General features: G+C 50.9%; 1 protein-coding gene across 1 annotated transcript; it reads left to right on the top strand.

Annotated features, from left to right (window-relative positions):
- Positions 1–16,886: 16,886 nt before the first annotated feature.
- Positions 16,887–19,789, top strand: EGR4 (early growth response 4). The gene is given in 4 exon segments (XM_048846408.2): positions 16,887–16,920; positions 16,923–16,985; positions 16,988–17,173; positions 17,591–19,789. Coding segments are annotated over 4 exon segments (1,626 nt in total). The 3' UTR covers positions 18,934–19,789.
- The last annotated feature ends 3,814 nt before the right edge of the window (positions 19,790–23,603 follow it).

A 23,603-nucleotide genomic window follows, 5' to 3' on the forward strand; every position in this document is an offset into this window, starting at 1 on the left:
TGTGCAGTCAGGTGGGGGGAATCATTTGTTGGGAGCTGAAGTGAAATCCCAGGCTGGCGAGTGACCTGTGGGGTTGAGAGTCAATTTCAAAGGCTTTATCAGAGATGGAATTGTTATCTGTCTACCTTAGAATGTTATACTGCTTCCCATCACCATGGTATCTGGGCGCTTTTCATGTCAAGTCAATAGCAATAGTCAAATCTCTAGTGGACTTCATGGAGTCTCTGGCACTTCTCCCTTTTGGGGGTCAAAACTCTGGTCATGGTAGGGGTTTTTTTTTTTTGCTCTTTTTTGTTGGTTGGCTGGGTTTTGTGGGGCGGCAGGGGAATTTGAGGTGGGTAGGAATAAAAGGATAGTTTGGATTGCAACTGTCACAGTGGAAAAGTTTTCTCAAAGAGGAAGGCTTTGCAACATTTCCTAAAGATGGTCAGTCTCTGGGTTTGCCTGATCTCTGGAAGATTGCTCCGTAGCTGGGGCCTGTGGACAGAAAATGTTTGCCCCCAGCCCTCGGATGCTTCATCCTGGTCTTTCTGCTCTGCAGTACCCTCCAGGACCGCAAGTGTTGCAGTGGTTCCTAGATCAAAATTCATTCCTGTCTAGCAGAACTCAGAGAGAGAGGTGATAGGTAATTGCTCCTCCTCTCCAAAGACCCTCATCTACAGATTCCCACAGGGATCCCCACTAGCTCAGCTTCTCTTCAATATCTGCATGGGACCACTGGAAGAAAGAGTGAAATATCATGACCTTAGCTGTCAACAGTGTGCCAGGGCTGGATCCATGAATTGCTTTGAAAATTAGGTTCAAGGCCTTAAACTGGCATCAGAAGTTGATTGGGAGCCAGAAGAAGGATTTGAGCCCAGACCTCATGTGCACACAGTGGCCTGAACCAGGGAGAAGGCAGACAGGTGCATTCTTTGCTATCTGGAGCTTGTTCATTGTCTTATTCAACTTCCAAATACAATACAGTAATCCTGCCTGGAGGTGACAAATGCATGGATCACTGGGTCCAGGTCCTCATCCAGGAGGAAGGAACAAAGCTTTTTCATTAGCTGGAGATAAAAGGGATTTTGGAAAATGGAAGCTACCTAATTATCCAGGCTTAATGAGGAGTCAGATCCCTGAGGCTTCGCCCCACTTTGACACACGAGGGCTGTGAGACTTAGCTAGAAGGTGAAGACAACATCTTTGCCAGCTCTTCAAAGCGTTTCCCCTTTTCAACCAGCATCACTTCAGTCTTGCCTGGGCCCAGCCTGAGCCAGCTGCGTTTCATCTAAGAGCTAACATCCTGTAGACACTGACATTGGAGTGTGGTTTCAGCAACACAACCAGACTAATGTCTGGTTTCCCTGGGCTACTTCCTACCCCGACCTGTTCCTAGGGCTTTGTCGCTCACAGGCCCTCAGGCTCCTCGGGGTACTCGGCAGCCAGCAGTTCCAGCAGTTCCTCGGGATATTAGTCTTTGAGGTGCCACCGAACTCCTTGTTGCTTTTCCTCCAGAAGCAGGGGTTGGTGCATCTCATTCCCTGGTTCAGGGCCCAGCAGCAAGGCAGCGGCATCTAACTCTGTCCCTGGCTCTCTCTCATCTGAGCTGGAGGCCCCACCCACCTCTTATACTTCCTGTTCCGACCCTGCACTTCGGGTGCAAGGGGTGGGCTGGGCCTGACTCCGCCCACTGGGGACGGGGAGTGGGTCCTTCCTGTCAGCGTCAGAGGGAGGGCACTCCACCTTGCTACAAGTAGTCATGGTCGTAGAACGAGATATACAATTGAATGTTATCAGCACCCTGTTGATAAGCCCTTGCAGGGTTGCAGTGGGTGGGGACTGTCTTGTGTCCCCACCAGACCATGATTTGGGCTGCTTGCAGATCCTTCCCCTGCTTGTGGCACACAAAGGATTCTCCAAACAACAGGAAAAAAAGAAAAGATTCTTTCCCCTTCCTGGGAGACAGAAAATCAGAGTCAAGGAAAAAAAAAAAGACAAAGATGGTCAGTCTCTTCAGCAGTCTCTTGACCCTGTTGGGGCCCTGCTTATCGGCAGGCTTTAGTGTCCTTGATCAGGATTAGGGTGTGTCTTGAGGTCTCCTCCTGTTGGTAACCCCCACTCTGTACCTGGTCCATAAAGTCTCGGGGCCTGGGGGGCTGCAACAATGTTCCTCTTTGCTGATCTCTCCCTGTAGCCTGCTGTCTCCCAGGTAGAGCAGCCTCACCCTCGTTACCACCCACTCCTCCGTGGGGACTTTTCCTTTCTAGACTTCCTTCCTCCAGGCAGAGGAAGCCTGGCAGGTGTGTTTGGTTAGTGCTGGCTGAGTCCATAGTAACTCGTTAGCCTGGGCTGTGCCCCCTGACCTGGGTCTCACTATCTCTCCCAGGGGTCCTATGGAGAAATGTACAGAGGCAGGGATAGTATGGGGGACCCCACAGGTGTGGGCATTTGGAGAAGAGGAGCAGTTCCCCATCCCCCCTTTCTGAGTTGTGCAGGAGAGGAACAACTGGAGCCAATGTAGAATCATAGAGGATTAGGGTTGGTAGATACCTCAGGGGGTCATCTAGTCCAATCCCCTGCTCAAAGCAGGACCAACACCAACTAAATCATGGACCGACTACGCCTATCCTTGTGATTATTTCTTTTATTCTTTCTGGCTTGTGTCCTTTTAGATTTGCCAGTTACTCATATTCAACCCTATACATACATTTCTTCTGTGTTTGCTGGTGGAGACCAATAGAGTTAAAATAACAGTAATCTAGTCAAGGCGGAAAAGGAGTCTTAATGTCTTCCCAGCTCAATTCTCAGTGTTCACAGGATCCCAGGAGTTAACCCCTAGCCCTGCTAAAATAAAGCGTATCATTATACTTATGCTGTATAAGGTAACTTCTGTACTCAGGGCTCTTCATCAGCCACCAATTCAGTTCCAGGTGAACTAGCTGGATTGGCCAGGTCATGACCTCAGCAGTCTGGGATCAGTGTACCTTAGAGACCACATTCCTTCCTATGTCCTATCACAATGGGCTCCTTCATTTGAGTAGATCCTCAGCCTGGGGAGTTCTCCGTTCCTAGCTCACACCAAGCACTGGCCTCCGAGGAAAAGCCCTTGCAGACTGGATCTGGGTTTGTTTTCTACCCCGTCTAGCCACAAAAGCAGCTTGGATCTGAACAGAATGTGTTTTCAAAGGCCTATGAAGCATCTGCTGCAGCACCAGTTCTCAAGTAAATTCTTCCGGCCTCCTCCATCTCATTGACTAGCCCTTTTAAAACAGCATTCAAACCCCACCGGTTCTCCATTGACCAAAATCATTATTCATAGTGTTATGCCTTGCTTGGCATTGGTGAGGCCCCAGCTGGAGTACTGTGTCAAGTTTTGGGTGCTATCTTTTAAGATGGACTCTCTCCAATTTGTTCATGTCCTGAGGAGAGCAACAAACACGATAAAAGTTTTAGACAACCTCACCTCTGAGGAAAGGTTAAAAAAAGGTGCACATTTAGTCTTGCAAAGAGAAGGTCGACGGGGGGACCTGACAAGTCTTCAAATATGTTAAGGACTGTTATAAGGGGGATGGTGATCAACCTCTCACTTTGTCCACTGAATACAAGTTAAGAAGTAATGGGCTTAATCGGCAGCGAGGTGCACATTGGATATTAGGGAAAACTTTCTAACTCTCAGGGTAGTTAAACTCCAAAGGAGGTTGTGGAACCCCCATCATTGGAAGTTAAGAACAGGCTAAACAAACACCAGTCAGAGGTGGTCTAGGTTTACTTGGGGCCTGCCTCAGCTCTGGGGGCTGGGTTAGAGGACCTCTTAGAGGGTCCTTCAAGCCCTACATGTCTATGATTTCTGCACATTGGCACTCAGTGAGCCAGCTAGATATGCACTAACAGATGTGTGCATGCCAATCCCCAGTTCACATGCAGATTGCCAGACAGGAGCCTATCTAGCTGCATACACATGCAGAATAGCTGCACATCTGCAAACAAACCTCCTTTACTGCCTCTTGCAATGTACGCTGTTTGCCTGCTGCAAATGACTGTGATTAAGGAGACAGAGGCTGAGAGTAAGGGAGCTTGGCTCTGTTCATGACTCGGTGGGCCCTTGGGCATGTAATTATGTTTGTATGTCCTACCTTTGCAAAGTGCTTTGAGATCTTTGGATGAAAAGTGCTGTGTAAATGCAAAGTGGGATGATGATCAGACCTTCAGGTGTCTACTGTCCACACTCACTTCTTCCTGTAGCATTCCCAGTGCTGCCTATTGAGACATTTATGGACATGTCCCAACTGACCTGACATTCCAGTGACTGCCCTGTGCAGTAAACATGACCCCCAAGAAGAAAAATCAAGGACGGAAGCTGTCGTTCTGAGACAATGAAGCAAAATTTCCAGAAGAAACAAGACGATCAAGAACTGCATTCCCTACTGTAGCTAGTGTTTCCCCCAATTAAAAGTGAGTTTGAATCACAGAAGTGTCTTCTTGACTATTTAGGCCTGGGAGATCAGAGCAGATGTAGCCACTGTCTTGCATGTGAGAGGGGCTCCTGGAAGATTTTCACACGACCGGCAGGGAGTCCTTTCTGAAGCATTTCCCATCACCTTGCGGGAAGGTTTTGATCACCAAGACAGAAAAGCTGAACCCAGACCACCTGAGTCCCAGGCTAGGGCCTTAATCCCAAACCCACCTTTCCTCTAAGAGCATGAGGGTATAGGCAGAAATGTTCGTGGGGTGCTCAGATAGTCCAGCAATGGGAGTCACTTCAGCATCTCCACAGAGAGAGAGAGACAGAGCGACAAATCCCCTCAGCTGAGTCTCACTTAAGTTGTTGCCCAGACCCAAGAAGCAATGAGCAGAACTCATGCAATGCTTTCTTTCAATGGAGAAGATAAGCTGCATTAACTAGCATTCTCCCGGCTTGTGGGAATCCCCCATCTCCCAGGGGCTGCCCTTCTCCAGCCACTTCGGCAGGTTGCTGGCAATGCAACTCGAACAGCTGGGCAGTTTGGCAAGTGTCCAGAAAGTAGGTGGACCAAGTGAACACTTACTACAGCATGGCTTACTATGTGCTGTGTATTTATACCTGCCTACTGTATTTTCCACTGCATGCATCTGATGAAGTGGGTTTTAGCCCACGAAAGCTTATGCCCAAATAAATGTGTTAGTCTCTAAGGTGCCACAAGGATGCCTTGATTGTGTTTTATGGAGGAAATAGGAAACCTCCTAGGGCCTGAGATCTTGCGAGCCAATTCCAGATGACAGCTGCGTGGTTACTGATTCGGGATTGCAACAGTCTTGGCTCCTAGTACTGCACACAGAGGGCTAGATTGTGACACTGGGCACAGGCCCAAGCAAGGGGTGGTGTGTAAACCCAAGGGTAGGACCAGGAGGCAGGGATTTCAGGGATGCCGTTTGAACTCACAAGTCTGTCTCTGCTCCCTGCTTGTTCCTGGAGTGCCGTAATTTACTACTAGCCTAGAACATCAGTAAATTACTTCCCACCACCACAGGTTCAGCTACTCTGGCCAGCAAATAGGGGAACCCAGTACCCAGGTCTGCTCCAGAGAGGGACTCAGGGTATGTCTACACTGCACACTTCTTACGGCGGCATGTAGCGTACATACACTGCACCGCCCACGGGCATAAATTGCGGCGTAAATACTGATGCATGGCTTCGGTGAGTGAAGACACGCCTGAACCTTTAGGGGATGTACCCTAAAAGGCTCTCTATGCCCCCAAGCCGTGCCTGCATTGCAACACTGCTGTTAGGAGTGCAGTGTCCTGCCAACAGAGCCTTTCCCTGCCACAGGGAAAGACTCCAGCAGTGGGGAAAGGCTCTGGCAGGGAGGAAGCAGTGTGGAAAGGCTCTGGCAGGGGGGGAAGCAGTGTGGAAAGGCTCTGGCGGGGGGGAAGCAGTGTGGAAAGGCTCTGGCAGGGGGGAAGCAGTGGGGAAAGGCTCTGGCGGGGGGGAAGCGGTGGGGAAAGGCTCTGGCAGGGGGGAAGCAGTGTGGAAAGGCTCTGGCGGGGGGGAAGCGGTGGGAAAGGCAGGGGGGAAGCAGTGGGGAAAGGCTCCGGCAACTCCACGGGGCCGCTGCTTCTCCCCACTGCAGGGTGCTACCAGTGCCTTTCCACACTGCCTCTCCCAGCCAGAGCCTTTCACTGCCACGCGCGGCTGCACACGGTGGTGTGGTGGTCACAGCCTGGTTTTCGCCACATGTAGCTACACATACCCTAGGCACCACCGCCAGCAGTGTGCAAGATAGTCATCGCCTAAGTGGGTGAGTCACCTGCCTGATTCCTGGATTCAAGGGCGGGGTCGCCCACTTGGGGATATAAGAGGGTGGTCCTTACTCTGCAGTGCAGCGTGTAGTCTGAGTCTCAGTCAAGCCCACGTGCACTAGTGAGAACACCTGCATCCAGGGGAAGTCCCTTTGGGGAATTTCTCTGGCCTGTGTTATATAGGAGGTCAGACTAAATGATCACAAAGGTTGTTTCCGGCATCAGAATCTATGAAATCCCAGGTGCTCACTAGTGCATCTGTTTTCAGGATCAGGGCCTGGCACATTAGAAATGCCTAGAGCTTTACTGAGGGTTTTCCAGCCTGTCTCTTCATGTAGATATATTTCCATATTTGGACTTTAAAGGTGACAGACAGAGATACCTGCAGTGTTCTAAGGACAGGCCAGGAGAGTACAAAAAACCCAAGACAAAATCCTGGGCGTCTCTAGGGTTGCGTGGGCTCACAGGGGGCAGAATCCAGCCCTGAGTACAAGTTTCTCTCTTATTTTTAGGACCTGTTTGGCCCTTGGAAGGATACCCCAGGCATTAGTAAGCCAAGTGCCCTTGGCGAGAACCTGCACCACTGAGCTACAGCAGAGCTTGGCTGTGATCAACAGGAAACTTCCTGTCCACGTTTTCTTCCCACTACCTCGCACAGGTTGCTACAAATGGCTAACACCATGTGACCCACAGGAACCAGAACCCATCCTTTGTCCATGCTCCTGGTAATGCAGGGGCAACTGTAATGGGGTGGCTATCACCCAAGCACCCCCACATGGCATGGGGGGCCTTTGCAGCACCCCACCCCTGTTTTCCCGTTCTTCGGGGCTCCTTACACAAACCCCACAACCTTTCTCCTTCAACCACAGCCCTTCTTGGCATCTGCTTGTCTTCATTTACAAAGTTCCAAAGAAGGAACTTCCATCACTCAGAGTTCCCAAAAATCAGTCCCAGGGCCTGGCTCATATCTCAGACCCTGGGGGAAGCTGAAAAAGGTCCCTCCACAGACCCTCTCTTGGCAGCTTGCAGGTGCCTCCCCTCAAGCTGACTCCCTTACAGCTTCTCGGAACCAGCCCCTTCCCCACCCCCCTGGACCCACTTCAGCTCTCTTATAAGGAACCAGCAGCTTGAGGCTCCTTCCCTGCATCAGGTGGCTCTGGTTGTCTCTTTTAGCAAGCCTCTTCCAGGATTCCAGTCTGCTGAAGGCTGCTCCCTCCCTCCCTCTCCCTTTGCTCTCCGGCAGAAGCCTATGACAGAGATTTCTAGCCAGGCTGGGAGATCATTACGTTAATCTGTGCTGAGTCCCTAGGAGAAGGAAGGGTCACGATTTCTAAACTGAAACAAGCACAGACCCCCTTATCTGGGTGACTCATTCAGCCACTAAACTAATCTCTATTCTAAAGCTGTGAAATGAATAGCACTATGGAGACCCTGCAAGTGGGTTTGAAAGTGGCAGATTCACCGCATATCATCACCTAGGACTTTGTCTACATGGGAAAGTTTGTCTCCACTTGTGAGGTAACTCCCTTCTCTTCATGTGCCAATATATATTTATGCCTGTATCTGTAATTTTCACTCAATGCATCTGAAGAAGTGGGTTTTTTACCCACGAAAGCTTATACCAAAATAAATCTGTTAGTCTTTAAGGTGCCACCAGACTCCTCGTTGTTTTTGTGGCTACAGACTAACATGGCTACCCTTCACTGGTATAGTCTTCTGGCATAAGAGGGCCTTGCTATAATTTAGGTTGCTTAGGAAATGGTCCACATGGTATGACTACACCTGTGTAACTATACCTGTATGTCTGGTAAAATTTTCTACGCAGTCAAGGCCTACCTAAGGGCTGGGCTACACTGAAAAGTTACAGCAGCATAGCTACCTCTCTCGCGGGTGTGAAAAATCTACGCCCCTGAGATGTAGTTAAGCCAAACTAACCCCCGGCCCCATGTAGACAGTGCTAGGTCTGTGAAAGAATTATTCCGTCAATTTAGCTACTGCCTCTCGGGGAGGTGGATTATCTACAGCAACAGGAGAACTCCTCCCTTCGCTGAGTGTCTACACTGGAGTGCAACAGAGGCACAGCTGGGCCACTGTAATGTTTTAAGTGTGGACATAGCCTCAGTTACGTGTTATTGTTTCTGCTCCATGACTGGATCCCTGACATTTTTAAAACAGGAAAATAGAGTGAGAAAGGAAAGCAGTTGTTCAGACTCCAGGCTCTTCGTTTGCATGAGAATATGGGTTGTCTCAGTGGTCTGAATCCAAAACCCATTGAAAACATTTGAAATGTTCCAACTGACTTTTGGAATAGAGCTGTGCAAATAACCGATCTTTCATCTCACTGGCAGTTCAAAAAAAAAAAACACACACACAGAAAAAGAAATTTGTTTCAAGTCAATCTGAAGCGAATTTTCTTGGAATATTTGGCAAATCGAGAACCTTGATACGATGATAAATACCCGTCACAATACACCTTTCAAGATCTGTGGATCCTACACATCCTTATCACAACATGTGATGTACTTCCTCAAATGCCCCAACAACAACAAAGTGGGTAAACCAGATAGTCACTACGCTCTTGAATGTCTTAAGGTTAAACTACTCAGTTTCCTCCTAGAACAGTGGATCTCAAAACATGGTCTACTGACACCCAGGGAGTCCATGCTATTGGTCCACAAGACCATCAACGAATAGAGAGAAAACACGATAAAGGAGATGCGATGAATGCTCAGGGAGGAGATTCTGTGTGAGGATACAATCTATGCAATACTCCACAGGCTGAGAAAGTTGGAGGACTTCGGTTTTAGAGGTAAGCCACCAAATTTCCCTTATCACAGCTGGGTTTTAGAATGCGCAAGGTTTAGCCCTTAATTTCTTTAGCCTCCTCCATCCTGAAAGATCTACATACATTATACAGATAAAGGTTAGAAACCATTTTCAGGCTCTCTGCACAGGTACTACTGTGGAGAATGATTTGGAGGAGCCATCTGAGGGAAGGGATCGGAAGGAGACCCCATTGACCGGAAGGCATGGGATGCATTGTCCTAGGGATGGGGGTTCCACGACCACCACTCCTAGGAGGAGGAGATGGGCGATGGTGGTCGGAGACTCCCTCCTCAGGGGGACGGAGTCATCCATCTGTCACCCACACTGGGAAACTGAAGAAGCGTGCTGCTTGCCTGGAGCTAGAATTCAGGATGTGACAGAGCGTCTGCAGAAACTGATCAAGCTCTCAGACTGCTACCCCTTCCTGCTTCTCCACCAATGATACTGCCAAGAATGACCTTGAGCAGGTCACTGCAGACTGCGTGGCTCTGGGAAGAAGGATAAAGGAGTTTGAGGCGCAAGTGGTCTTCTCGTCCATCCTCCCTGTTGAAGGAAAAGGCCCAAGTAGGGACCACCGAATTGTGGAAGTCAATGTGTGGCTGCGTAGGTGGTGTCGGAGAGAGGGCTTTGGATTCTTCGACCGTGGGATGTTGTTCCAGGAAGAAGGATTGCTAGGCAGAGACGGGCTCCACCTAGAGAGGGAAGAGCATCTTCACAGGCAGGCTTGCTAACCTAGTGAGGAGGGCTTCAAACTAGGTTCGCTGGGTGATGGAGACCTAAGCCCGGAGGTAAGTGGGGAAGTGGGATACCGGGAGGAAACACAAGGAGGAGGGTGCAACAGGGAAGGCCCCCGATTCATCCTGAGAAAGTAGGGCAAACGGCTAGTTATCTTAGGTTCCTGTACATGAAAGCAAGAAGCCTGGGAAGCAAGCAGGAAGAACTGGAAGTCCTGGCACAGTCCAGGAACTATGATGTGACTGGAATAACAGAGACTTGGTGGGGTAACTCACATGACTGGAGCACTATCATGGATGGTATAAGCTGTTCAGGAAGGACAGGCCGGGGAGAAAAGGAGTTGCACTGTATGTAAGGGAGTGGTATGATTGCTCAGAGCTCCATATGAAACTGGAGAAAAGCCTGCTGAGAGTCTTTGGGTTAAGTTTAGAGGCGAGAGCAACAAGGGCGATATCGTGGTGGGCGTCTGCTATAGATTACCGGACCAGGAGAATGAGGTAGACGAGGCTTTCTTCAGACAACTAACAGAAGTTTCCAGATCACAGGCCCTGGTTCTCATGGGGGACTTCAATCACCCTGACATCTGCTGGGAGAGCAATACAGCAGTGCACAGACAATCCAGGAAGTTTTTGGGGACAACTTCCTTCTGCAAGTGCTGGAGGAAACTAGGGGCCAGGCTCCTCTTGACCTGCTACTCACAAACAGGGAAGAATTGGTAGGGGAAGTAGAAGTGGGTGGCAACCTGGGCAGCAGTGACCATGAGATGGTCGAGTTCAGGATCCTGACAAAAGGAAGAAGGGAGAGCAGCAGAATAGGGACCTTGGACTTCAGAGAAGCCGACTTTGACTCCTAATGGGATCTGATGGGCAGAATCCCCTGGGAGGCTAATATGGCGGGGAAAGGAGTCCAGGAAAGCTGGCTGTATTTTAAAGAAGCCTTATTCAAGGCGCAGGAACAAACCATCCTGATGTGCAGAAAGAATAGCAAATATGGCAGGCAACCAGCTTGGCTTAACAGTGAAATCTTCAGTGAGCTTAAACACAAAAAGGAAGCTTACAAGAAGTGGAAACTTGGACAAATGACTCAGGAGGAGTATAAAAATATTGCTCGAGCTTGCAAGGGTGTAATCAGGAAGGCCAAAGCACAAGTGGAGTTGCAGCTAGCAAGAGATGTGAAGGGTAACAAGAAGGGTTTCTACAGGTATGTTTGCAACAAGAAGGTGGTCAGGGAAAGTGCGGGACCCTTATTGAATGGGGGAGGCAACCTAGTGACAGATGTTGTGGGAAAAGCTGAAGTATTCAATGCTTTTTTTTTGCCTTGGTCTTCACAGACAAGGTCAGCTCCCAGACTGCTGCACTGGGCAGCACAGTATGGGGAGGAGGTGACCAGCCCTCAGTGGCGAAAGAACAGGTTAAGGACTATTTAGAAAAGCTGGACATACACAAGTCCTTGGGGCCGGATGCACTGCATCCGAGGGTGCTGAGGGAGTTGGCTGATGTGATTGCAGAATCATTGGCCATTATCTCTGAAAATTCGTGGCGATCAGGGAAGGTCCCAGACAATTAGAAAAAGGCAAATATAGTGCCCATCTTTAAAAAAGGGAAGGAGGAGAGCCCAGGGAACTACAGATCAGTCAGCCTCACCTCCGTCCCCGGAAAAATCATGGAGCAGGTCCTCCAGGAATCATTTTGAAGCACTTGGAGGAGAGGAAGGTGATCAGGAACAGTCAACATGGATTCACCAAGGGCAAGTCATGCCTGACCAACCTGATTGCCTTCTGTGATGAGATAACTGGCTTTATGGATATGGGGAAAGTGGTGGACGTGATATACGTTGACTTTAGCAAAGCTTTTGTTACCATCTCCCACCGTATTCTTGCCAGCAACTTAAAGAAGTATGGCTTGGATGAATGGACTGTAAGGTGGATAGAAAGCTGGCTAGATTGTTGGGCTCAATGGGTAGTGATCAACAGCTTGATGTCTTGTTGGCAGCCGGTATCAAGCAGAGTGCCCCAGGGGTCGGTCCTGGGGCCAGTTTTGTTCAACATCTTTATTAATGATCTGGATGACGGGATGGATTGCACCCTCAGCAAGTTCACGGATGACACTAAGATGGGGGGAGAGGTAGATATGCTGGATTGCAGGGTTAGGATCCAGAGTGACCTAGACAAAAGAACTCTGATGAAGTTCAACAAGAACAAGTGCAGAGTCCTGCACTTAGGATAGAAGAATCCCATACACGGCTACAGGCTGGGGACCAACTGGCTAAGCGGCAGTTCTGCAGAAAAGGACCTGGGGATTACAGTGGACGAGAAGCTGGATATGAAACAGCAGCGTGCCCTTGTTGCCAAGAAGGCCAACGGCATATTGGGCTGCATTAGTAGGAACATTGCCAGCAGATCAAGGGATGTGATTGTTACCCTCTATTCGGCACTGGTGAGGCCTCATCTGGAGTACTGCGTCCAGTTTTGGGCCCCCCACTACAGAAAGGATGTGGACAAATTGGAGAGAGTCCAGTGGAGGGCAACGAAAATGATTAGGGGGCTGGGGCACATGACTTACGAGCAGAAGCTGAGGGAACTGGGATTGTTTAGTCTGCAGAAGAGAAGAGTGAGGGGGGATTTGATAGCAGCCTTCAACTACCTGAAAGGGGAGTTCCAAAGAGGATGGAGCTCGGCTGTTCTCAGTGGTGGCAGATGACAGAACAAGGAGCAATGGTCTCAAGTTGCAGTGGGGGAGGTCTAGGTTGGATATTAGGAAAAACTATTTCACTAGGAGGGTAGTGAAGTACTGGAATGGGTTACCTAGAGAAGTGGTGGAATCTCTATCCTTAGAGGTTTTTAAGGCCTGGCTTGACAAAGCCCTGGCTGGGATGATTTATTTGGGGTTGGTCCTGCTTTGAGCAGGGGGTTGGACTAGATGACCTCCTGAGGTCTCTTCCAACCCTGATTATTCTATGATTCTATGATTATGTAGCTTTTACAGAGCAAGAAGAAATCACTGAACTCACCACCTCTAGGGTGGAAAATGGCAGCTGTATAACAGCGTGATGCAACACTAAGCAGCAGTTTAGTAGAGGAAGTGATGAAGAATGCCATGCCCAGCTGTAAATGCAGTGGGCACAATTAAGAATGCAGAATATTGGCCATGCCTCTGCAGCTAACTGCCTTACATGTGTGAATATAAATGGCCACAAGTGGTTGGGACTTTCCTGTTACATCTCATTTAAAATATGTTACCTCCTCCAGCACCTTGCCCTCTAACACCAGGCTGGAGAATTGATCCAGAATTAGGCCCAAGTGCCTGCTGAATGACCACTCGAACGTCACACTTCTTTGCACTTTTATAGCAGCTTTCAGCCAAAGAGCTCGATGTGCTTTACAAATATGAACATTACCAACCTCCCTGCAAAGTGAGTAAGTGCAATCAGACACATTTAAAAGTACTTGCCCAAGGGTAACACTGTGAGTCACTGGAAGAGCCAGGAATAGTACATAGGAGCCTTGGTTTCCAATCACCCAGCACTACCATTCTACAACATAAGAACATAAGAATGGCCAGACTGGGTCAGACCAAAGGTCCATCTAGCCCAGTATCCTGTCTTCTGACAGTGGCCAATGCCAGGTGCCCCAAAGGGAATGAACAGACAGGCTATCATCAAGTGATCCATACCCTGTCACTCAATCCCAGCTTCTGGCAAATAGAGGCTAGGGACATCATCCCTGCCCATCCTGGCTCATAGCCATTGATAGATCTATCTTCCATGAATCTATCTAGCTCCCTTTTGAACCCCGTTATAGTACTGGCCTTCACAATACCCTCTGGCAAGGAGTGCGTTGAGTGAAAAAATTCTATCTTGTGTTTGTTTAAAACCTGCTACCTATTAATTTCATTTGGTTAATTAATTTAATTTATTTCAACACTACTTCACCCTGCAGATAACATCAGTTCATTGCACTAGATATGGCTCAATCTGAAATGCTGGTTATGGCACATGCTGCAGACATCAAGCACAGGTAGGGACTTCCTCTCCCAGAAAACTTGCTCTCACATTGGCTTGTCGGGTGTATTCACCTCACCACTCCATGCCTCAGTTTCCTCATTTATAAAATGGGGATAACAATATGCACTTCTTTTTTCAAGTGATCTGAGATCCACTGATGAAAATCTCAGGATTATTATTATTGTTATTATGCTCTATAAAGATAAATCATTATGCATTATCATTTTGAGGCACCTGGCATTGGCCGCTGTCGGAAGACAGGGTACTGGGCTAGATAGACCTTTGGTCTGACCCACTAGGGCCGTTCTTATCTTCTTCTTTTAAAATTTGGTTGCTTAAAAAATTCCACTGGCTTTTTTTTAACCCGCTCAGTATGTGGCGAGTGTGGCCGAATGCCCGCACTGCACTGCCCCGGGTATCTGGCACATCTGCCTGGGAAGTGGCACAGTAAAACACCAGAGCTTGGTGAGAGAATCTCAGCCCTGCACAGAACCCTGCTGTCACACAAAAGCTGTGATGGGTGTGAGCAGGGAAGAGGTTGGATCTTAGGGTTGGATCCTGCACACAACATCTCAGAGAGGCTGGATGTGATCCTGTGCTGGGCAGATGCAGAGCAATGCAAGGTATATGAGCAGGATAGGAAATGCAAAAGGGACCTCGGCGTTACTGGCTGCCTAGCTCCAGGCAGAATCCTATCTCACACCTGGTGAGTGAAGGAGACAGCAGGCAGGGAGCCTGTCATATGCTAAAGATCAATGCCAGGGATTTAAACCTAATATTTCACCTTATTTGTACCAAGCTGTTCCTATTGTTTAGACTTCCACTGGAGTGCAATAACCTTGCACAACCTGCTGCATGCACAAGGATTTGCAGGATCAAGAGGAAAATAAGTGCTAAGTATTAATTAATTATTATTATTACTGTATGGGCTCCTTTAATAATCTAATGCCACTGGTGGAATTAAACGCCACACCCTGTCTTCTTCTTTCTCTTCAGGTGGAAAACTCTTCAGGGTTAGAGGAGACAGTGCTCTGAAGAGAGGACTGATAGCTCAGTGGTTAGGCATAGGACATCTGCCCAAGCTGTGTTAGCCCTTAGTCCAAGTCCCTGCTCTGCTCTTGGCTGTATGACCTTGGACTAGTTACTCTACTTCCCCATCTGTAAAATGGAGCTAAAGCATTTCTCTGTGTTATGAGGTTAAATACATTACGGATTGTGAACAGCTCAGCTACTACAGTAAGGAGGGCCCTACAAGTACCCCAGATAAACAGCAATGCTGCTGAGCCTGGCCTCCTCTGTGGCTGAGAGGAAGCCAGAGGTGATGGAAATGCCATCAGGCTCTTTGAGTCACTGTGGTTCTCAGACTTGTACTGGTGACCCCTCGCATCGCAAGCCTCTGAGTGCAACCCCCCTTATAAATTAAAAACACTTGTAAATATATTTAACACCATTATAAATGCTGGAGGCAAGGCGGGGTTTGGGGTGGAGGCTGACAGCTCGTGACCCCCCATGTAATAACCTCACGACCCCCAGTTTGAGAACCTCTGACCTAGACCCAGTGATTCTATTTTAAACTATCCTTCTTCCATTGTATATTCTGATTGTGCATCTGGATCCAAATGCTCCCTGACCCAAATACACACATACTTCAAACCAGGCAGGGGGGAAGCAATGTACTCTTTGCTGTGCTGGGGAATGAAAGCCAGTAAGGGGAAATGATTGAGATGTTTTTGTTCATTGGGTATCTGCTTGTTAGCTGTTAATCAAATGACTATACAACAGGCACAATCCCTCTGCAAAGCAAATGCAGAATGCCTGCAGAGGCTTAGTTAAATGTAAAAATCCCCCTCAGAAATGGGGGCAGGGAATAACAAACCCAACGTCTTTCATGCTTCTAGAAGAAACAAGAGCAACAAAATACATACACATGGCAGGGGGAAAATAGCATAAGGTGAATGGGAGCCTGGGGTGATGTAAATCTGGAATAACAGCTCCCCACATTGGGAGGAAAGTCAAAGCGTTTAAGGAATTGCATAATTATACAGTGGAAAGTCTATTCCCTCAGGGCCTGAGCCTGAGAGGCGCTGAGCCCTTTACTCAGTGGGTGTTGAGCATCAAACCCTAAGCATGGCACCCCCTTTGTGTGCGTGTACCGCTGGGAACACGCGTGTTTGTGAATGCACGGACAGTGTGTGCAGGAAATAGGTGGTTAGTTCCATGTGCACTTCGTGTGACTGAAAGATGCCATGGGAGGTGTGACTATGATTTAGTTGGGGATTGGTCCTGCTTTGAGCAGGGGGCTGGACTAGATGACCTCCTGAGGTCCCTTCCAACCCTGATGTTCTATGATTGTATGAAAGCTCTAACTGTGTGGGTATAAATATACAAATACCTCACTTCGGTTATCTCCATACATAAATACACCCACTGGGCTGAGCCATGATTCACATCTATAGCTGCCTGGCCTACATTTCCCTCTCTCTCCAGCTGAATAAGCTGAAAGCCAAGCTGGGATCCCCCCCTCCCCGCCACAGCAGCCTTAAGAGGCGCCTCCATCAGGAAACCCAGCTCCAGCTGTTCCAGCTGGGGGAAGAATTCGCCCGGTGCCCCCCTGCCACTCACGTGCCCGTCCTCCAGGGGCCGGGGGGAGGCTGGCAAGCTGCCTCCAGCCTCTTGGGCTCTCCCCTTTCCCCTCCTGGGGCGGCAAGCCCCGATCAGCTGAGCAGAATTGGCAGCCTTTGGGGCGGCTGGCTCTCCCTGACCCGCAGCGCCCCGGCTGCTGCTGGGTGTTATTGTTATTGGGGAAAGGGAAAGGGAAGGGGGGGGGGGGGGAGAAGGGATGGCAACACGTCACAGGGAGAGATTTCCTTATTGGGGCTCCCTAGCCTACATCCTGAGTCCATCTATGGGCATTTACGTCACCGCCCGCCTGGCCGGGGACTCCAGAAAAGGAAGCGGCGCGGCGCGGCGGAAGAGCCGAGCCAGCCCCGCTGCAGGTATAAAAGCGGCCGCGGCGCTGGCAGCCGGGAGGACCCGCCGAGCCCGGCGCAGCAGGCGGAGCGCCCATGCCCCGAGGCCGCCGGGCACTGGCCTGGGACGGGCGCCGCAGGGGCTGGAGCAGCGCTGGGGAGCGGGGCAGAGGGGCTGCCGCGTCGGGGACTTTCCCGTCCGCCCCCGAGCCTGGGCTCGCCGGAGATGTTGGGCGTGATGGATTTCTCCTGCCAGGACCCGCTCTACTGCAAGTACCAGGAGAGCTGCGAGCTGAAAGCCGGAGAGCAGCCGGGCTCGGGCCCGCAGGAGCAGCAACTTCTGGCGGGGCAGCAGCCAGAGGCGGCGGCCGATTTCCCCGGAGGTAAGAGAGACCCCCACCCACAGGCTGATGCCTTCAACCTGTAGCCAAGCAGGAGCCGGGGGAAAGGGAGGGGTCCGGCTTCCAAGCCTGCAAAGGAGCCTCTGGCTTTGAAAGAGGACTAGGGCTCTTCGCGGAGAGAAGGTGGCCCTTGGTCGTGGATCCAAAGCTGACCCAGGCCTGGGAGGGTGGGAATCGGGCTGGGGGCAAGTCGCTGTCCCGGGGCACCTCGTCTTTAGAAGAAAAGCCGCGCGTGCGGGGCAGAGAGGTGTTACATAACCCCGGGGTGCTCCGTAGCTGAGCGGTGAGTTTCTGCAGGTCCCGCTCTGGCGTCGCTATTTAGGCAGCCCGTTCTGTACCCCCCGCCCCCGAGCCAAGCGGGGTCTATAACCGTCTTTCCTCCCTGCTTTTAATTCCCAGGTGACTTCATGGGGTCCACAATAAACGGTGAGGCTGCAGATTACTTCTTCCTCGGCGGCCAGCCAGTCCCCTCGCTCGGCTACACGGGCAGCTTTTTCATCAAGGCCATGCCGGAGCAGCCCCACGACCAGGAATCCCTCTTCAACTTGATGTCGGGCATCCTGGGCCTTTCTCCTTTCCCTGGCTCCGAAGGCCACCAAAGACAACTGGACTCTCTTTACTCGGTCCCAGAAGCCATTCAGAACCACTTGGACCTTTACTCCAGCTGCCAGCCGGAACTGAATATCTCTGTCCAGCCCCCCTTCGCTGAGCAGGGCTACCCCGGCTTCCCCACCCTGGAGAATGCGCCCCAAGTCCAAACCTCCCCGAGTTTAGGAAGCTCCTCGCAGTGTCTCTTTGAGGCAAAACTGTTGGAAAACAAGCAGGACATTAAGATTCTCCCCATGGCTCCATCCCTGGACAAGTTTAAGGTTTCCTGCTCCCCATGGGAGCCACTCGCTCAACCTCAGAACTACTTGCCAGATGGCTACCCGTCCTCTGAGTCCTTCCAGCCCCCGGAAAGTAGCCAGGCCATGTTCCACCCCCTCGGCTCCAAAATCGAAAACGCCTTGTCCGTCAGCTGCCGGGCAGAGCTCAACAGCCTGTCTGAAGCCCCCTTCAGCAACAACTTAGGTTCCGGTTGCGAGCCCGAAAGTTTCCAGAATCTCGGCAGCCAGGGGCAAATCCCCGGCGACTTCGGGGAGGCAAAGATCCACAACCTCCCACCGCAGTTAATGCACGAGTTCGAATCCTCCTTGGCTCAACCTGAGGCCGTTCCAAGCTTAATGAATCCAACCGAGCTCCTCCACCCCCACCATGCCCCGTCAGTCCCCACCGCAGACTTCCTGGCCCATCCTTCCACCTCCTCAGCCAACGCTTTAATCTCCACCAACCCCAACATCCTACCCGAGCCAAAGAAGAGAACCCGCAAGAACAAATGCTCCTCCAAATGCTTCTGCCCCAAGCCCCACGAGAAATCCTTCGCCTGCCCCGTGGAGACCTGCATCAGGAGCTTCGCCAGGTCGGACGAGCTCAACCGGCACCTCCGGATCCACACCGGCCACAAGCCTTTCCAGTGCCGCATCTGCCTGCGGAACTTCAGCCGCAGCGACCACCTCACCACCCACATCCGGACGCACACCGGGGAGAAGCCCTTCTCCTGTGACATCTGTGGCCGCCGGTTTGCCAGGAGCGACGAGAAGAAGAGACACAGCAAGGTCCACCTGAAGCAGAAAGCAAGGACCGAGGAGAAGCTCAAAGGCCTCGGCTTCTATGCGGTGGGGCTGTCATTCGGGACACTCTAAAGCCCAACGGGGAGCCCTGGTTGATGTCGTTTTCTGGGGTGAGCCCGGCCGCCCCTGGCTGAAGGGATCGGGCTGGAGAGTCCACCTCCACATGGCTCCCGGGAGCCAGTGGCAAAGATCGTGACAATTGGTGGTGGGCAGGGATCGCTTCCTCTGGCGAGTCCTTCTGGCCGGGAGAGAAGGCGCTTTGGATGTACATAAGTGAAAGGCACCACCCCTGTCACGATGGGCCCCAGGGGCCATGCACAATCCTATGTAAACAGTCCCTGCCGGAGCAAGCCGAGGGGTCTCGGGGGTGAAGGAGGAATAATCCGCGCTACCGGCAGACGCGCTGTTTCAGCACCACGCGGCGCGGACAGCTCCAGCTAGCTGGGGAGCGGCGCGGGGCCAAGGGACGCTTGCAAACTGCGGCTTCGACTTCGGTTTCAAAGAGAGAGAGAAACGTGCATCAAGAAATCCCGCCCACGCTTGAGGCGAAGAACAAGCTGCATTTGTCAGGGCTGCCTTTTTAATAAACTGAATCCGATTTAGCTTGCCAAGCACTTTAAACGAACTCCCTGAACAAGCCATCGTAAGACAGGGTCTAATGTCGAAACTGCACCAGGAATGACTGTTGGAAAAAACCAAAATGGATGCGATCAACATGACCGACTGACGCGTGAATAACTGAAGACAGGTGTTATTATTTGACCAACTCTGGTTTATAATATTTTGTACATAATTATGGCTTTGGGGGGGGGGGTCGTCACTCCCCCCCCATGTAAATATTTTCCTCTTTGTAAAACAAACTGAACCTATCAGGAATATTACAAAGCTGTGTTTATTTTTGCAATTAAAGTTTGTTCTTCTCTAGAAATCCTTCCTGCATTTTTTTTCTTTTTAATCCCTATAATGTTGCATGTCAATAAAGCTCAATATTCTACAGAGATGGGAACCGAATCCCAGAGGGACCGGTTCTGCTAACAGAAAAGGAGGACTTGTGGCACCTTAGAGACTAACCAATTTATTTGAGCATGAGCTTTCGTGAGCTACAGCTCACTTCATCAGATACATCTGATGAAGTGAGCTGTAGCTCACGAAAGCTCATGCTCAAATAAATTGGTTAGTCTCTAAGGTGCCACAAGTCCTCCTTTTCTTTTTGCGAATACAGACTAACACGGCTGTTCCTCTGAAACCTGTCGTTCTGCTAACGGTAACCTAACTCTGCAAACTGGCCCATTGAAATCAGTGAGGAGTCAAGTACTAATCAGCATGCTGAAGGCGCTAGCAGAATCTACCCCGGAGGAGTTAAGAACTTGCCCATGGTCACATCCCATCAGTGGCAGAGTCAGGAAGAGAACTGTTTCCCATGCTGTCTCCTGTACCTGAAGCAACTCTAAACAAAATGGTGGTTTTACAAGGAGACTTGTGGTGGTCCCATTAGGATTGCCTAGAAGGGAATATGAAATGAGCCAGCAGTCAGCCAGTACTGAATGCAAAGGGCAGGTATGTACCAGGATCACTCAGCAATAGTAAGCTGTGGGCAACATTGCATCATTAAAGGTCTGCTTTTGATGGCCACAATGGGTGTGCATCAGCTCCCTGCCAGAGTTGGGGCCAAAGCCCAGTGGAGTCCCTGAGTATCTTCCCAAAGAGTTCAGTGGGCTTTGGATCATGCCCCCAAAGGAGCCCAGAACTTTGCCAAGTCCTCCAGATAACAGACTTGTTGCTGCAGGTCTGAGACTGACTGGGAGGAAACCCTATCCACCCCCTGGTGGGTGGAGCTGGGCCACCCATGTGTCTGCCCCACTGAAAGCAGAGGGGCGGGAGAGGAAGTGTAAAAGGTGGGCCCTGCAGCTCAACTGGAGGGGACGTGGTGAAGGAGACAGACGTGCCCTGGCTATTGCTGAGTCCCACGCCTGAGGACAAGCCCTGCAGCACCGAGGACCCAGAAGGACTGCAGGGTCAACCAGTCGATGGGAGCACAGAGGAGCTACTGGGACTGCTGCAGGCCTTGTACCCCCAGGAGATAGAAGATGCCCATGAGCTGAGGTACGCTGAAGCAGGGTCATAGGAAGTAGCCCACAGACACCAGATGATAGTTCAGCTGTGTGGCCAGAACACTGGCCAGTGTGTTGTGGTGTGATTCCCAGCTGACCCAGTGGGGGAGCTCTCCTCCACTGTCACAGCCCTGGGCTGGGACCCAGTGGGCCTGGGTCTCCCTCCTCCCTGTGCCCACCCCACCCCTAGGGTGGCTGCCTGCCGCCTTAGGCCAAGAGGCCTGCATTTGTCCTCTGTCTGCCTCAGTGCCTTAGGCTGCTTGTAGCTCTACCCTGCCAGAGGGGACAGAGCCCTGTAGATTGCTGTCGCTCCACCCTGCCTGAGGGCCGGAGCTCCCTAGACTGTTTGCTGCCCGGCCCCATCCATAGTCTGCTGGTGGCTTGGCCCCACCCAGAGTACCCAGCCCTCATAGACTGCTTGTTGCTCTGCCCCACCTGTGGGGGCGGGGGCAGAGCCTGAAGAGTGCTAATTCCCCTTTAGGCTTTTAGACAGCCATGAGCTAGCGAGCAGGTGTGGCCCCGGCTGAGACTGATGGGGGTGGCATGACCACTGACCACTTCACTGCAGCAAGCCCACTGGGGGTGGTTTCTGTTTAGAACCACCACCATCCCGCCTCCACCCCCCCACACACACACGGATAACACAGCTTGTGCGGCCCCAGCATTAGCTAGGATCCGCCTGGCTCAGCTCCTCTTGTTGCTAAGGAGGAACCAGAGCAAATAAGATGGGAGGGGCTGGTGAGAAACATCAGGAACTTACGTAATTTGGAACGAAGTTGACTAAACACATTGCTGCCTGATTCTCACAGCCCCAGGATGATCAGCTATTGATTTAAATCACCCCAAGAGAGGAAGGACATGTGAACACTTGCCCTGCCCAGGCCTACTGCAAAGTCCTCAGTGAGCTCCTGCCTGTTGGTGTGAACTGGCCGCCTTTGTCCCTAGACCTTCACAGCGGGGGTGGAACCTGGCAATCTACCCTGGCACCAAAGGCTTTCATTTTTCCAAAGCCAATGGGTCAGTCCCACCCGGGGCACTGGCATGGTGATACAGGGCTTTCCCCTCCAGGCTGGCTGCTTTAATTCAGCCCCTGTAAGGAGCCGCTGGTGGCTCTTTTGCTATTTATATAGCACCTGTTACCACTGTAGTTGAGCATCTTCCTAGGACGGCAGGGCTCTGATCTACACTGTACGGCTGGGAAACTGAGGCACAGACTTGCCCCATAGGTCCCACAGGGAATCAAACTCAGGCTAAGGGCCTAGCCCCCCTAAGTCATTTTTCTTCCATAAACCATGTCTTAGCCCAGAGCCAGGTGTCGACATCACACAACGGGTCCTGCTGTTGTCAGGCTGGCTCAGTGCACAAGGGGTCGCATTCAGCCCCTCCTCCTAGGCAGCAGAACTGGTGCGATTGTACAGCCCCAGGAGAGCGGGGTGCTGGGTAGGGATGGAGCATTGCGTGGGCCGCATGGAGCCCCATTTCCCATCAGCTCCCTGCAGAGATGGAACTGTCCATCCCTAATGGACCGATTTAAGGTGATTACCTCAAACCTGGCCCAACAAAGAGAACTAGTGACAAAGTCCCTGACTCAAGGGTTTTCTAGTATTAAGAATATCCCTGTGCCATTACATTTGTTTTCTGTCTGCTGCCGTCTCTACACATGCAGATCTCCAAGCTCAGGGCTTTCGGACTCATCCTGGGAGCCCTCCTTACAAGAAGCTTGTTGAAATAAAACAAATTGTTAAATCCATTCTTGGCAGTGTTTAGGGATTATCCTTGCAGGAACAATGCTCCAAGTCTCCAGGCAGGCTTTGGGCTACCTGTAAAATGGGCACACTTATGCAGAGGCCACTTGTGGCCATTACAGATCACCTAGCACTTTTCACAAAAGCAGGCATGTTACATGCAGCATTGTAGCCCCGTGCCATTGGGTGAGTTTGGGTAGACATGGAGTTGCTTACATCAACTGTTGCTGCCTTTCGAAAGCCAACCCCCAATGCCTCACCGTGGCAGCGAAATTGGTGCATGCACTCCTGGTGCACCACTGAGACAAGGAGCGTAGTGTGGACATGCACAAGCGATTTAGTTACAGAGGTGGCTGTACATCGATGTGACTTAGGTTGATACAATTTTGTAGTGTGGACATACCATGAGTCATAGGCACATCCAGCCCAGGGTTATCTAACATCAGCTTCTGATCCTTGTCATTCCCCTCCCAGGAAATATGCCTGTGATTTCTCTGAGTGCTCTGCCCGTATATGCAAAGGCCAGGGTTATAGTTAATACTGCATTGCATTTGTACAGCTCCCTTCACCCAGCAGGATCCCAGAGAGACACAGGGCCCAGCTCAACCATGGAGGAGCTCTCTGGACACCCAGATACCCTACACACCACGTTTTTGTCAGAGGGAGAAATGAAGGAAAATATCTGTGATTGAACATCAATGGGGGACTGAGTCAGGCAGAATTTCGTTGGTCAGGATACCTGGGTCAATGCTGTTACACTTGCAAAGAGTGCCCTGGGCTCTTGACAGGCCACAGATGGATGGGAAAGCTCTAGGCTAGGTTGCTGTAGATCTGGATTCGATGCCCTGCTAGTGTTGGTGTGCCTGAGTGAAACAAGGCTAGTCAC

This window comes from Caretta caretta, chromosome 4 (genome assembly GCF_965140235.1).
Source record: "Caretta caretta isolate rCarCar2 chromosome 4, rCarCar1.hap1, whole genome shotgun sequence".
Classification (NCBI taxonomy): domain Eukaryota; kingdom Metazoa; phylum Chordata; order Testudines; family Cheloniidae; genus Caretta; species Caretta caretta.